The following is a 15,782-nucleotide window of genomic DNA, read 5'->3' as shown; positions in this document are numbered from 1 at the left end:
TTCTCCACAGTAAACACTGATGCAAAACCTTGTTTAGTATCTCCCCTTTCTCCTGCAGTTCTACACATAGGCTGCCTTGCTGATCTTTGAGGGGCCCTATTCTCTCCCGAGTAACCCTTTTGTCCTTAATGTATTTATAAAATCCCTTTGGATTCTCCTTAACCTGATTTGCCAATGCTATCTCATGTCCCCTTTCTGCCCTCCTGACTTCTCTCTTAAGTATTTTCCTACTGCCTTTATACTCCTCGAAGGATTCACTTGATCTCTCCTGTCTATACCAGACATATGCTTCATTCTTTTTCTTGACCTAAACCTCAATTTCTCTAGTCATCCAGCACTCCCTACATCTACCGGCCTTGACCTCCACCCTAACAGGAATATACAGTCTCTGGACTCTTGTTATTTCATTGTTGAAAGCTTCCCATTTTCAAGCCGTCCCTTTACCTGTGAACATCTCTTTTGAAAGTTCTTGTCTAATACCTTCAAAATGAGCCTTCCTTCAATTTAGAACTTTAACTTTTCCTGATGAAGGGTTTTTGCCCGAAATGTCAATTTTCCTGCTCCTCGGATATTGCCCGACTTGCTCTGCTTTTCCAGCACCACTCTAACTTGACTCTGATCTCCAGCATCTGCAGTCCTCACTTTTTCCTTTTAGATCTGGTCTATTCTTTTCCATCACTATCTTAAAACTAATAGAATTATGGTCGCTGGCCCCAAAGTGCTCCCCCACTGACACCTCAGTCACCTGCCCTGCCTTATTTCCCAAGAGTAGGTCAGGTTTTGCACCTTCTCTAGTAGGTACATCCACACACTGAATCAGAAGATATTCATGTTCACACTTAAATTGCTCTCTACGTAAACCCTAAACACTATTGGCAGTCCCAATCTATGTTTGGAAAGTTAAAATCCCCTACCATAACCACCCTATTATTCTTACAGATAACTGAGATCTCCTTAAAAATTTGTTTCTCAATTTCCTGCTGACTACTGGAGGGTCTATATTACAATCCCAATAAGGTGATCATCCCTTCCTTATTTCTCCATTCCACCCAAAAAACTTACCTGAATGTATTCCCAGGAATATCCTCCCTAAGTACAGCCGTAATGTTATCCTTAATCAAAGCCCTAATCCCCTTCCTCTCTTGCCTCCCTGTCTGTCTTTCCTGAAGCATTTGTATCCTGGAACATTAAGCTGCCAGTTCAGTCCATTCCCAAGACATATCTCTGTAATTCCTATGATATCCTAGTCCCATGTTCCTAACTATGCCCTGAGTTCATCTGCCTTTCCTGTTAGGCGTCTTGCAATGAAATAAATGCAGTTTAATTTATCAGTCCTGCTTTGTTCCTGCCTGCCCTGACTGTTTGACTCGCTTCTTTTCTCAAGTGTACCAGTCTCAATTGATCTCTTTCCTCAGTACCTCCCTGGGTCACACACCACCACCACCAAACACCCCCTCTCCCCCCCCACCTTACTAGCTTAAATCCTCCCGAGCAGCTCTAGCAAATCTTCCTGCCAGGAGATTAGTCCCCTTCCAATTTAGGTGCAATCCTTCTTGTACAGGTCACTTCTATCCCAGAAGAGATTCCAATGATCCAAAAATGGGAATCCTTCTCCCATACACCAGCTCCTCAGCCATGCATTCATCTGCTCTATTCTCTTATTCCTACCCACACTAACTTGCAGCACCGGGTGTAATCCAGATATTACTACCCTCAAGGACCTCCTTTTGAAATTCATGCCTAACTTTCTATATTTTTCCTTCAGAATCTCATCCTTGTCCCTTCCTATGTTGTTAGTTCTAATGTGTATAATGACCTCCTGATGGTCCCTCTCCCCCTTGAGAACATTCTGCACCCTCTCTGTGACATCCTTGATCCTGGCACCAGGGAGGCAACACATCATTCTGATTTTTCGCTGCTGGCCACAGAAATGTCTGTCTGTACCTCAGACTGGAGAGTCCCCTAACACAATCAATTGCCTGGAACCTGATGTACCCCTCATTATACTAGAGCTAATCTCGATAACAGAAACTTGGCTGTTTGTGCTACATTCCTGTGAGAATCCGTCACCTCCTGCATTTTCCAAAACAGCACTTGTTTGAGCTGGTGATAGCCAGAGGAGACTCCTGAACTACTTGCCTCCCTCTCCTACCTTTTCAGGAGTTAACCCATCTACCTGATTGTATCTGTGGTTTTTCTCATATAACTGCCATCCATCACACCTCCAGCTCCTGTAAGTTTGTCATTGTATCTAACTGCCGTTCCAAATGATCCATGCAGTCGGATAGGGTTCACAACCAAACACAGTCCCTGCTATAATCATCGATAACATGTAAACTCTCCCTAAATTCCCACATCCAACAGGAAGAGCACATCACTCTACTGAAGGCCGTCTTTGCACCTTAACATCTACAGACCCAGAAAATAGCGCAGTCTTACTGCTATAAAAAACACTGCTCCAGGCTAACTTAGTATCTATATTATATATTTTTAAAATTTAATCAAGAGACAGATCTCAATAAAAACTAAAATCAAACAGAACTCACTCTACTCACTATGGTAGATTTACACCAAAAAAAAAGAATGGCAAGGTTACACTAAAAAACTATGTACCTAACTGCTCTTGTACTACGAGTTGGCCCACACAGGTTCCTGCAAGGTCAGCCGCGAATTTTGCTGTTTGTTAATTTTTCTTAGACACACTCCAATGTCCAGGAATACTTAAACTCTAACAGCAAAGGCATAACTGTGCAGATTCACTGCTGTATCAGACAGCAGTGTAGGTTTCTTTCTCCGTTTGAATCATTGCCCATCTGGTCTCTGCCTTTTTATCTCTTCCTCCTTTTTAAAGTGTCATTATTTTGATCTTTTTCCTCCCCAAAGCTCCAAAACAACGTACTTACAAAAACTGAGGTTAGGAAAACCAACATGACAACAACCGACACTAACAACACTCAAAGATCAACACAGCTATAACTCAGAACATCATAGTGTAAAGTCTAGATCTCAGGAAGATTATACTATCATGAGATCTTAAATGAATTGTTAAATCACTTACACATTACATAGGTGCATAGACTCTTAAACATTTCCATTCATAATTCAGAGTAAAAAGATCTGTGGCTACTCAAATTTGACATGTATTTTTATTATTAATGCATGTGATTTTTATCTTTGGGAAAGGAGATGCTGTCATATTGCTTTAAGGGCTGAATATGTCAATGAGGTATGGACCAGAATGAGACACTGTGACCAGCAGGAGTCTAGGCTGCAGCTTGTTAATGTAAGGATTTGTAGCTGTGTGGTGTTTCTTTGCTACTGCAAGTATTGATTCACTGTAATCATTCTGCCTGATGAGAAAATCTATCTTAGATTTTCATGTAAACTGAACCTAATTTGTTCACCTGTCCTGTGTAAAAGTGATAACTTTGTGTTGGGCAAACAACTCAATAACACAATACCAATTCGTGAAGTCTAAAACAACATTTAAGAAAATAGAAGTGTTATTTGCAGTAGATTTTGTGATGACAATGCATTGAGCTGGAGAAAGTCATTTCATAAGTGAGAATGTAGTGTCTAACTACTTATGATGCACTACTAGTCCTGTACAATTCCCTGGTTAGGTTCTGTGACATCAATTAGGATGTCATGACACTAACACCTGAACAAGTTCTATTTTCACCCAATACTCACTCTCCCTGGTGACCTGTACCCAATACCAGGGGGAGTGCGCGGTCCTGGTACCCAATACCAGAGGGAGTGCGCGGTCCTGGTACCCAATACCAGGGGGAGTGCGCGGTCCTGGTACCCAATACCAGGGGGAGTGCGTGGTCCTGGTACCCAATACCAGGGGGAGTGCGCGGTCCTGGTACCCAATACCAGGGGGAGTGCGCGGTCCTGGTACCCAATACCAGGGGGAGTGCGCGGTCCTGGTACCCAATACCAGGGGGAGTGCGCGGTCCTGGTACCCAATACCAGGGGGAGTGCGCGGTCCTGGTACCCAATACCAGGGGGAGTGCGCGGTCCTGGTACCCAATACCAGGGGGAGTGCGCGGTCCTGGTACCCAATACCAGGGGGAGTGCGCGGTCCTGGTACCCAATACCAGGGGGAGTGCGCGGTCCTGGTACCCAATACCAGGGGGAGTGCGCGGTCCTGGTACCCAATACCAGGGGGAATGCGCGGTCCTGGTACCCAATACCAGGGGGAGTGCGCGGTCCTGGTACCCAATACCAATCCATCATCCAACATTACTGAACAGATAACATAAATATCTAATTTCTATTGTTGGACCTTGTTCTCAATTTGTTTGCTGCATTTTTAAAATTATAACAGTGAGTACACTTTAAAAATGCTTCATTGAGTGCAAAGCATTTTGGCATGTCCTGAAGTTGTGAAGAGCAATAGTTGAAGATGAACCATTACTTCATTTTGTCCAATTCTTTTAGTATTTGGTGCATACCAGGCTAAACAAAATGGCATACAGGGGAGGAGCTCTGATTCACGAACACCCGACTTATGAACACTTGTACTTACAAACACAATGCCATGCAGAGTATCTTAATAATAATTTTAAACTTCTCATATATGAACGTTTATTCGTACTTACGAATGGTTACTTTATATTTTCCAGTATTGTGTCCCAACTTGCGAATGAACTCAAGAGTGGTACTGTTAACAACTCAGACAAATGATTTCTTTAGACCTAGTGAAAGAAATTGAGAACAGAATTTTAAAGTTGGTAATTATCTGATTAGCGTTTTTAAACTGCTTTATTATTTTACAAAAATGAAGTTTGCTTACAGAACCGCAGGCTTATATCCCTCAAGTGTCCGACTCTACTTTTTATAGTTGATGTCATGATATCCATTTCTGACACCTTCTTGGAGATCACATCCAGATCTGAATGTTTCTTTTTCTTTCACTGCAGAAAAATGATAAATACAACTGTAGTAATCATTGTGCTAATATTGGTCCACGCACTCCCCCTGGTCCTGTACTGTGGGCTGAAGCCCAGGAAAGTGCCAACATATTCCTTCGAGACAGCTGCTGTTGCTGCAGATGCAGGGAACTGTTCAGAGATTGGCCGGTGAGTGTCTGTTAAAAGGCTTTGGTTCACATTGTCTGTCAGAGAAATAGTGAAAAATAGAGGATACAGGATGATCTGCCAAACCACTTCATGTTGATGGTTATCTTCACATAGTGTTTGTTCCTTATCTCATGTAGCCGTTTTATTTATTTTATATCAACCAACTATCTAATCTCTTCTTAAATGATTATATGAACTTGGTTTTAGTTAATGACCCTGGTAATCCATTCCACAAGTGCTCAAGCTACTATGTATAAGTGTTTCTCCTGAGCTTTTAGATCTATTTCTATCTGTCCTTTCATTCCAGATCCCTCAATCACTGTTTATCTTTATTCTGTCCCATACCTTTATAACTGTAAACGCCAATTACCTGAGGGGAATTATTTTACACAACCAGCAGTTATGGTCTGGAAGTCATAGCCTGAAAGCATTCAAGCAGATCCAATATGAATCTTCAAAAAGGAATTGGATTTATAATTGAAGGGGAATGAATTGTGATGCCATGGGAAAAGATCAGGATAATTGGCTAATTGGTTGAAAGAGCCAAAAAAAAAAAGGCACTAAAAGGTAGAATGACCTCAAATCACGAACTTTATTCATCAGAACAGCAGACCCAATTTTTCAAAGATACATTGTTCACCATTTATTCAAATCATTTGAAAAGAGAAACATATGTAAGTGAATGATATAACCAAATAATTTAACTTACTTAGGATAGATGAACAGATCATGTGTCAATGCTGCAGCACGTGGGAGATTCTGAAATCACTGTGATCCAGGAAAAACACACCTGCAGCAATTGCTTGTTCAAACTGCTTCAGTCCAGTTTGAACAAGCTGGAGGTTAAGCTACACACATTACAACACATCGGGAGGGAAAAGTTACCTGGATCTTTTTATAGCAGGAGGCAGTTACATCTCTTCCGATTGAAAATAGAAATTGGCGGACAAGCTGAGCAGGTCTGGCAGCTTCTGTGCAGAGAAATCAGAGTTACCGTTTCAGGTCAAGTGACGCTTTCTCAGAATTAAGAAGGGCCTGTCGACCTGAAACGTTAAGCTCAGTTTGTCCGCCAATTTCTATTTTTGTTGGTGATTTACTGTATCCTCAGCTCTTTCAGTTTTTACTCCCATTAGGATGATGGTTTTCTCATTTCTCAGTGGTAAGTGGCATGAAGGTGTGACAACAAATAGGGCCGGTAAGGGGACTCACAAAGCAGGAATGCAGGACTGTCAACCTCTGCAGCTATACTATTATAGAGTCACAGAGATGTACAGCACAGAAACAGACCCTTTGGTCCAAATTGTCCATGCTGACCAGATATCCCAAACTAACCTAGTCCCATTTGCCAGCACTTGGCCCATATCCCTCTAAACCTTCATATTCATATACCCATTCAGATATATTTTAAATGCTGTAATTGTACCAGTCTCCACCACTTCCTCTGGCAGTTCATTCCATGCAAGCACCACCCTCTGTGTGAAAGGTTTGCCCCTTAGGTCCCTTTTAAATCTTGCCCATCTCACCGTAAACCTATGCCCTCTAGTTCTGGACTCCCTCACCCCAGGGAAAACTTCTTGTCTATTTATCCTATCCATGCCCCTCATGATTTTATAAACCTCTATAAGGTCACCCCTCAGCCTCCCATGGTCCAGGGAAAACAGCCCCAACCTATTCAACCCCTCCCTATAGCTCAAACCCTCCAACCCTGGCAACATCCTTGTAAATCTTTTCTGCATCCTCATGTTTCACCACATCCTTCCGATAGGAAGGATTCCAGAATTGCATGCAATATTCCAACAGTGGCCTAACCAATGTCCTGTACAGCTGCAACATGACCTCCCAACTCCTGTACTCAATGCTTTGACCAATAAAGGAAAGCATACCAAACGCCTTCTTCATTAGGCAGCATCCAGGAGCTCCAAAATCGATGTTTGGGGCAAAAGCCCTTCATCAGGAATAAACCCGAAACGTCGATTTCGAAGCTCCTGGATGCTGCCTGAACTGCTGTGCTCTTCCAGCACCACTAATCCAGAATCTGCTTTCCAGCACCACTAATCCAGAATCTGCTTTCCAGCACCACTAATCCAGAATCTGCTTTCCAGCACCACTAATCCAGAATCTGCTTTCCAGCACCACTAATCCAGAATCTGCTTTCCAGCACCACTAATCCAGAATCTGCTTTCCAGCACCACTAATCCAGAATCTGCTTTCCAGCACCACTAATCCAGAATCTGCTTTCCAGCACCACTAATCCAGAATCTGCTTTCCAGCACCACTAATCCAGAATCTGCTTTCCAGCTCCACCACCACCCTCTGTCTTCTACCTTTGAGCCAGTTCTGTATCCAAATGGCTAGTTCTCCATGTATTCCATGAGATCTAACCTTGCTAACTAGTCTCCCATGGGGAACATCGTCAAATGCTTTACTTAAGTCCATATAGATCACGTCCAATGCTTTGCCCTCAGCAATCCTCTTTGTTACTTCTTCAAAAAACTCAATGAAGTTTGTGCGACATGATTTCCCACGCACAAGGCCATGTCGACTATCCCTCAGTAGTCCTATTACACAGTTTGAGGCTCCCCAAGCTTGTTTGCATAACAGTGGGGTCTGCAGGGTGGTTGAGCTAAAAGACCATGACACCATTTATATTGGGAGTGCAACAAAGAATGTAGCAGGGCACAGTATAGTGAGGAAGAGTTGACACTTCTATCCAACAAAGGACCAGAGTCCAGATGGTTATGTTGCCTTCCAGTGATACCAATTGTTCAGTGCTGGAAAGGAACGTGCAGTGGGAATGGGAGAATTCATTGATCATGCCCAATACAGGTTCCAATGAAATAGTAGAATTTGGAAGGAGGCTTTGGAAGGAGGCTCTGTATTGACAGTATAAGGAATCAGACATTAAATTAAAAAGCAGAAGCTCAAATATTATAATCGCTGGATTATTATCTGAGCTGTGTGCAAATTGGTAGGGAATGAAATTAAAGAGTTGGATAAGTGTCTCAAAGATTGCTATGGGACAAGTGGGTTCTGGTTTGTGGGGCATTAACCCCAGTACATGGGGAAAGTGGGGACTGTACTGTTGGGAATGTCTACAACTGAATTATGATGGGATGAGTGAGCTTGCAAACTACGTAACTTGGGAAATAGAGAGGGTTTTAAATGAAATGCTGTGGTCCTGAGATCAGGTGTGGATGATATATCCAAGGGTAAAGACAAGGTGAGACGGGAAAATAGTAATATGGAAATTGAGGGTTACAGAATGGGCAGAGATGGGGTAGAGAGAAAAATAAAACCTGGGAATACGCCAACAATCAAGACCAGATACTATAACAAAAAGACACAACGAAAGGCTCTGTAGCGAAATGTGCATAGAATTAATTTTAACAATTGTACTGAAGTAAATAAATATAATCTGATAATTACATCAGAAATGTGGCTGCAGGATGACAAGGATCGAAACCTGAATATTTGGGGTATATTTAAGAACAATTGGGAAAATTTGGTAATGGTGGAGAAACAATACTATTGATCAAGGAAAGCATTTGTACAATAGTTAGAGATTATCTTCGTTTATGAGATCAGGAGTAAAATCAGTTTGGGTGCAGGTGAGGATTAGTAGGGGAAAGAAGTCGCTAGAGGGAGCTGTCTACATTTCCCTGAACAGGAACCATGCTGTAGGAAGAAGTAAACAAGAAGGAAATGTTGAGTGCTTTTGATAAAGGGATAGCAATAGCTATGGGTGCCGGAGCAAAACCAGCAGGCATGTGACTTCTACCATCCTTCTTAAAAAAAATCTTTAATATCCACAGTGAACTTTCAAATTAAAAAAAAATTCTGGTGTTTACACTAAAGTTGATGTAATTTCCACAACCTTCCAAAACCTAGGGCCACTAAGCAACATTAAATATGTAACAACGTCAGTCCAGTACAGGTCTCAACTTGATCCATATAGCTTTGAATCATATTAATCCCATGATGTTGTTATTGAGGCAGTGATTTATTTAGGCTGATACAGGACAGGAGGCAACTTAGGATCAAAGTCATTGAGATGTACAGCACAGAAACAGGCAGTTTGGTCCAACTCATCAATGCTGAGCAGATATCCTAAATGAATCTAGTCCCATTTGCCAGTATTTGGCCCATCTCCCTCTAAACTCTTCTTATTCACATACCCATTCAGATGCCTGGCAAATGTTGTAATTGTACCAGCCTCCACCACTTCCTCTGGCAGCTCATTCCATACATGTACCACCCTCTGCGTCTAAACTCTTCTTATTCACATACCCATTCAGATGCCTGGCAAATGTTGTAATTGTACTAGCCTCCACCACTTCCTCTGGCAGCTCAGTCCATACACGTACCACCCTCTGAGTGAAAAAGTTCCCGCTTAGGTCCCTTTTAAATCTTTCCCCTCTCACCTTAAACTATGCCCTTTGATTTTGGAGTCCCCTATCCTGGGGAAAAGACCTTGACTATTCACATTATCCATGTCCCTCATGATGTTATAAATCTCTATAAGGTCACCCCTCAGCCTCCAACTGTCCACAGCCTCTCCCTATAGCTCAAACCCTCCAACCCTGGCAACATCCTTGTAAAAATTTTTTGAATGTTTCAAGCTTCACAATCTTTCCTATAGCACAGAGACCAGAATTGAATGCAGTATTGAATAATTGAAGAAGTGTCCTGCAGTATTCCAAAAGTATTCCAATGTCCTGCCAACTCCTATAGTCAACGCACTGACCAATAAAGGAAAGCATACCAAGCACTTTCTTCACTGGATCAGTGGTGCTGGAAGAGCACAGCAATTCAGGCAGCATCCGAGGACAGGCAAAATGGACGTTTCGGGCAAAAGCCCTTCATCAGGAATAAAAGGACTGTCCTATCTACCTGAAACTCTACTTTCAAGGAAATATGAACCTGTATTCAAAGGTCCCTTTGTTCAGCAACACTCCCCAAGACCTTACCATTAAGTGTATAAGTCCTGCCCTGATATTCCCAACCAAAATGTAGCAGCTCACATTTATCTAAATTAAACTCCATCCATCACTCCTCCACCCAATGGCCCATCTGATTTTGGTGTTAAGATTAACCATTGATTGGCAGAGCTAGCTCAAGGGTCTGAATGTCCTCCTGTTGTTGAAGTGCTTATAAATCTCTCAATGCCTCAATTGCAGGGATATTCTGAGGCAGAATGCCTCGGCTGTGGATGCTGCCATTGCCAGTTTGCTCTGTGTTGGACTCATGAATGCACACAACATGGGGATTGGGGGAGGCTTCTTCATGACCATTTACAATGCACAGACAGGTAGGTGCCATGTTGCTCCAATTGTATTTTCACTTTCATTCTAGCTCTTTGTCCATAAATTCTGTACAGCCCAGAGGAACTATCCCTGGGCTATTGCAGACGGATCATTTAAAATGCTCTATATAGTTGCCAATGGTATCATGGCTTTGCATTCCATTGAACAGCCACTGGTCAAATTATTTCTTGCCTTTTTCCATAATTTTTACCAATGACAATATGGTTTATGAGTCTATCAATGACTCCATATGTGTCTATAAGAATAACCCACAAGCATAATAGATGAAATTTTCAAGACCGAGTTGCTGCTAAATCAGGTGAGCTCAAGGCTAAGGGATTGGTTGGAACCTGCAGCAGACTTTGCTCAGGGTATTCAAATAAACCATGACCTTAGCACTCTACTTGGGAGTTCCCCGACTAATCAGTGAGATAGTGATGGATCACAGACTTGAACTGTCAATCTCAACAATCAATGCAAAGATTTCTAATTAAAAGGATTAAGGGTCAGGGTGGCTCAACTGAAGCTTGGATTTTTGAAGAATTTTCTGATCAGCCTGTTCAGAGATGTTATTACGCATCTTTGAAGCAGGTGAGACTTGAATCCAGGCCTTCCATCCAGTGGGGGGGGGGGAGGGGGGGGGGAATTAGATTTTTGAGGCTGCAGTGACCAGCTGAATGGAGTGACCACCTGGGAAGGCTATTCCACCACAACACTGCACCCCTAGCCCCCATCTCGGCATCTCTCACTGTTACTTGAAGTCCAGCAGATCAAGCTGAGAGACTACAATGAGGTGAGTTTCTCTAAAGACGGAACAGAGATAGTCATCTTTGTCAACGATGCAAGTGCGTGTGCAAGTGATGGAGGAAGTTAACAGCGATGGTGTGGTTCTTCCCATCTTGAATAATGCACTAAGTGGACCTGGAACCTCAGGAGAACAGGAAATATGCCAGGTGCCCGATATTCTGATTATCCAGCATTCTGCTGTATAACACTTCTCAGAGTAAGAGATGGTAGAGTAGTGGGGGTGTACTGGATCAGTGTCCCAGTTTAATGCTGAATCCCGCCCTCACAACTGTGAAATTCATTAAAACAAAATCAGGAAATTAAACTAATCTCATTAATGATAATTGTGGCAACATTTGATCTGACGGCAGTACAGCAAGAAAAACTTTGTAATTTATTTAAAGTTTCTGTAGAATCTGTAACTGTTTTCCTCAAAACAGTCCAGAATGGGCTTTTAAGGGTTTATATCAACTGTAAAGTGATCAATTGTAATTGTCTTGTATAAGAACAAATTCTAGTCCATGTGATTTGATGACTCCTGACCTGGAAGCAGTACCAAAAAGGAGGAAGATAAGAAAGACATAGTTGGGCTGGTAGACAGAAAGGAAAGCTGCAGACGTAAAGGAGAGCTGTGAGAAGAGGAACTGGAGGATAAAGGCCATCAGTGCACAGATGCAGAAACAAAGTTAAAACATATAAAAACATAAAGAGGAACATCAAAAGCTCATGTGAGGAGACAGAAACAAAATATTCTCAAGGTGAAGTTAGATTTTTCTGTTTGGCAAAAAATGAGAGAAGAGATCTTGGAGGTACTGTATGAGCTGACTAATGAGGACTAAAACTTGAAAATGTATGAAAATTTTGGAGATGCTAAAGATCTGGGTGTCTTCCCAGAAGGGTGAACCTGTTATTTCTTGGTCAGTTGAAAAAGAGCACTGGTAAGCTAGACCAGCACTGTCCCAAGGAGTTAGGGGCCATGAAACGTGCTTGGCAAATGGGATTAAGGAAAATCCCAAGGTATTTTATACATATATATGTGAAGCAAGAGGATTGCTAGGGAAAGGGTAGCCTACTCAAGGATAAAGAAGGAATTTATACAGGGTGCCAGAGTGAGTGGGTAAGGCTCTTAATGAATATTTTGCATTGGTATTCACACGGTGAATGGTGAGTCAAGAGTGGGACATGTATAGGGCATATTGATATTTAAAGAAGAAGTGTTGGGTGTTTTGAAAAACATTAAGATAGACAAGCCCCCAGAATCTGATGGGAACTACCAGAATACTGAGGCCAGGGAGAAAATTGCAGGACCTTTGTACAAAGTCTTTGTTTTCTCTTTAGCCACAGGAGAGGCCCCAGAAGACCAGAGAATGGACAATGCTGTTCCTTTGTTTAAGAAAGGCAGCTGGGATGATTTGGGAGATGACAGACCAATGAGCCTTACATGGGTGGTAGGAAAATTATTGAAGAAGATTTTTAGAGACAGGCTTTACTCACATTTGGAAAAATATGGACTTATTAGGGATGGCTGTGTGTGGGAAGGTCACGTCTCACAAACTCGATTAAGTTTTTTGAGGAAAATGATTGAGAGCAGGGAAGTGGATATTATCTCCATGGACTTTGGTAAGATCTTTGACAAGGTCCCTCATGGCAGACTGATACAGAAGGCAAAGTCACATGGGATCCATGGTTAGCTGGTAAGATGGATACAGAACTGGTTTGGTCACAGAAGGCAGAGAGTAGTGGTGAAAGGGTGTTTTTCTCAATGGAGATCTGTGACCAGTGATGCTCCGCAAGGGTCATTGCTGGGGCCCCTGCTCATTGTAATGTATGTAAGTGAATTGGAGGAGAATATAGGTGGTCTGATTAGTAGGTTAGTGGGCAATACATAGGTTGTGGGAGCTACGAATACTGAGGAGGATTGCCAAAGAATACAGCAGGATATAGATGGGCTAGATAAATGGGTGAAGGGATGACAGATGAAATTTAATTCTGACAAATGCAAGGTGATGCGTTTTGGAAGGTCTAATGGAGGCAAGTATATAGTAAATGGAGGAGCTCTGAGAAGAATTAACATACAGAAGGATCTAGACATTCAGGTCCACAGTTCCCTGAAAGAGGCAACGCAAGTGGATAAGGTTGTCAAGAAGGTGCTTGCCTTCATTGGACGGGGCTTAGAGTATAAAACTTGGCATCCCACATTTCAGCGGAATCAAACCTTAATTTGGCTACATTTGGAATATTGTGTACAGAAGGATTTGGAGGCTTTGAGAGGGTACAGAAAGGTTACCAGTGTGTTGCCTGGTTTGTGGTAGTTCTGATTCATGCTGAGGTAAGTTATAAAAAGTTCAGTGTTGTTGATTATTTCTCCATTTATGAATGCTTTGGTCAACTTCAAAATTTTGGTGAATGATTCTCACATGAAACATGACTGGAATGATCACTATTTAACATTCCCCTTGGGGGAAGGAAATGTACCATTCTCACCTGCATCATCCGACGTACTACTCCAATCTAAACCATCTAGTTGACTCTTAAAAACCTTTTGAAATAGCCTAGCGAGACATTCAGTTGCACCAAATGTTTACAGAAAAGTTGAAAAGGAAAGAACTGGATAAGCCAGAATTGAGATTAGATTAAATTAGATTACAGTGTGGAAACAGGCCCTTCGGCCCAACAAGTCCACACCGACCCGCCGAACCGAAACCCACCCATACATTGACCCATAACCTAACACTACAGGCAATTTAGCATGGCCAATTCACCTGACCCTGCACATCTTTGGACTGTGGGAGGAAACCGGAGCACCCGGAGGAAACCCACGCAGACACGGGGAGAACGTGCAAACTCCACACAGTCGGTCGCCTGAGGCGGGAATTGAACCCGGGTCTCTGGCGCTGTGAGGCAGCAGTGCTAACCACTGTGCCACCGTGCCACCCATAATTGACTTCAGCACTGGAAATATTAATAGCACAGTATTCACTCAACCTGTAAAGTACTCCATCCCAATATTTGGCTTTGTAATAAAACTGGGAATTGTCAACTCACTCAATCATATTTTACAGGCAAAGTGCTAGACACAATCATCATCATCCTGACAATGTCCTGTCCTATTGATAGGGCAGAGTCAACAGAGATGGGAGTCCAGTGCTATATAATTAAATGGAGGTTGTTCTGGGAGTTCTCAACATGGACTCCAGGTCCCCAGGTCGTACCCTTTACCTATGTTCATCTATCCCTATCTCCCCACCCCACCCCTCTCCCCACACTCCCTTTGTCTACAGCTCCCTTTCAACCCACTCCCGGTCCTGAAGAAAGGTTACATCCAAAACGTTGACTTCTCCACCTCCTCATGTTGTCTGGTCTGGTGTGTTCTTCCAGCCTCTGCTTGTCTGCCTTGGAGTCCAGCATCTACCACATCTTCCGCCTGGGCAGCCTACAGCCTAGAGGAGTCAACACTGAGTTTTCCAATTTCAAAAAACCTCCCTTCCCATCTCCCCCCGGCCCCCTCCAAAATGACAACTTTTCCAGTCCCTTCTCCTCCCTTCCATTCCTCTGATTGACCCTTCCTTCCAGCTACCAATCAGGTTCATCATTCCCATCGACCAATCAGGTCATACCCTTTACCTGTCTTCCCCTATTCCTACCTCACCACCTCACCCCCCACTTATCTGCAGCTCCCATTGCATCCAAAGTTACCTTCTTAGGTCACAGCTATAGACACCAACATATCACCAGCTGCACAGCTGAACAATCTTGGTGGAAAAGACCTAAAATGGGTGAAGAAGGTGTGAAAGAGGTTCCTAACTCTCTGAACAGTCATTAGTGGTGAGCCCTGAAGGTGAAGTCTTCGCACATTTCTCTAACTGTGAGGGATGCTGCACCCTGATCATGAGGGACATGTCTGCACCATCCACCCACATTCAGGCTCAGCATGTGCAGCAACTTGGTGAAGGAGTTGTGCCAGCTCAAGGACCACACAATGCCATCAGACAGGGAGTGCCTCCAGCACTCCAACATCCTTCCAACCCAAGGGTGATATCAAATACACAACATCTCACAGCATTCAATATAGACCATCATTCTACTTGCATGAACAGATGATGAAGTGATGTAGTGTGCTTTATGATTCGATGACTCTATGTGTGGCTCACATCGGACACTTGGAAGCTGCACAATGAATGGTTCCCCTTTGGTCAACATTGGCTTCTTGCAATATCATTGCGGCTAACTTCAAAACTCATTGAGATGGTCATATTTAATTTGTAGGCATCAAGGGCATACAGCAAATCACCTTTTAGCAGCATCTGACCCCTAAGCTCCTTCATTCTCCATGGAGAACAAATGGACAATGAAATGCTTACAGATTAAGTGAAGTTAGGGTTTGAAGCCAAAGAGCTGCTTCATCTACTTGTTCCTCAAAGTTCCAATATCCAGCAAATGTACATTCCGCATCTTCATCCACCAAACTAACAGGGCAGTACGGTGGCTCAGTGCAGGGCAGTGTGGTGGCTCAGTGCAGGACAGTATCGTGGCTCAGTGCAGGTCAGTATGGTGCCTCAGTGCAGGGCAGTATGGTGGCTCAGTGCAGGGCAGTGTGGTGGCTCAG

At 43.0% G+C, this 15,782-nt stretch overlaps 1 protein-coding gene across 1 annotated transcript in view; it reads left to right on the top strand.

The window, feature by feature from the left end:
• Positions 1–4,932: 4,932 nt before the first annotated feature.
• LOC122562432 (glutathione hydrolase 1 proenzyme-like) overlaps positions 4,933–15,782 on the top strand; it is a 71,112-nt gene continuing 60,262 nt past the window's right edge. Inside the window, exons 1-2 of the mRNA XM_043715289.1 lie at positions 4,933–5,087; positions 10,265–10,395. Coding sequence (XP_043571224.1) covers positions 4,933–5,087; positions 10,265–10,395 — 286 coding nt within the window. The remainder of the gene's footprint in view (positions 5,088–10,264; positions 10,396–15,782) is intronic.

This window comes from Chiloscyllium plagiosum, chromosome 25 (assembly GCF_004010195.1).
Source record: "Chiloscyllium plagiosum isolate BGI_BamShark_2017 chromosome 25, ASM401019v2, whole genome shotgun sequence".
Classification (NCBI taxonomy): Eukaryota; Metazoa; Chordata; class Chondrichthyes; order Orectolobiformes; family Hemiscylliidae; genus Chiloscyllium; species Chiloscyllium plagiosum.
The sequence above is the reverse complement of the archived record's forward strand: the minus strand, read 5'-3'. Positions and strand labels throughout refer to the sequence as shown.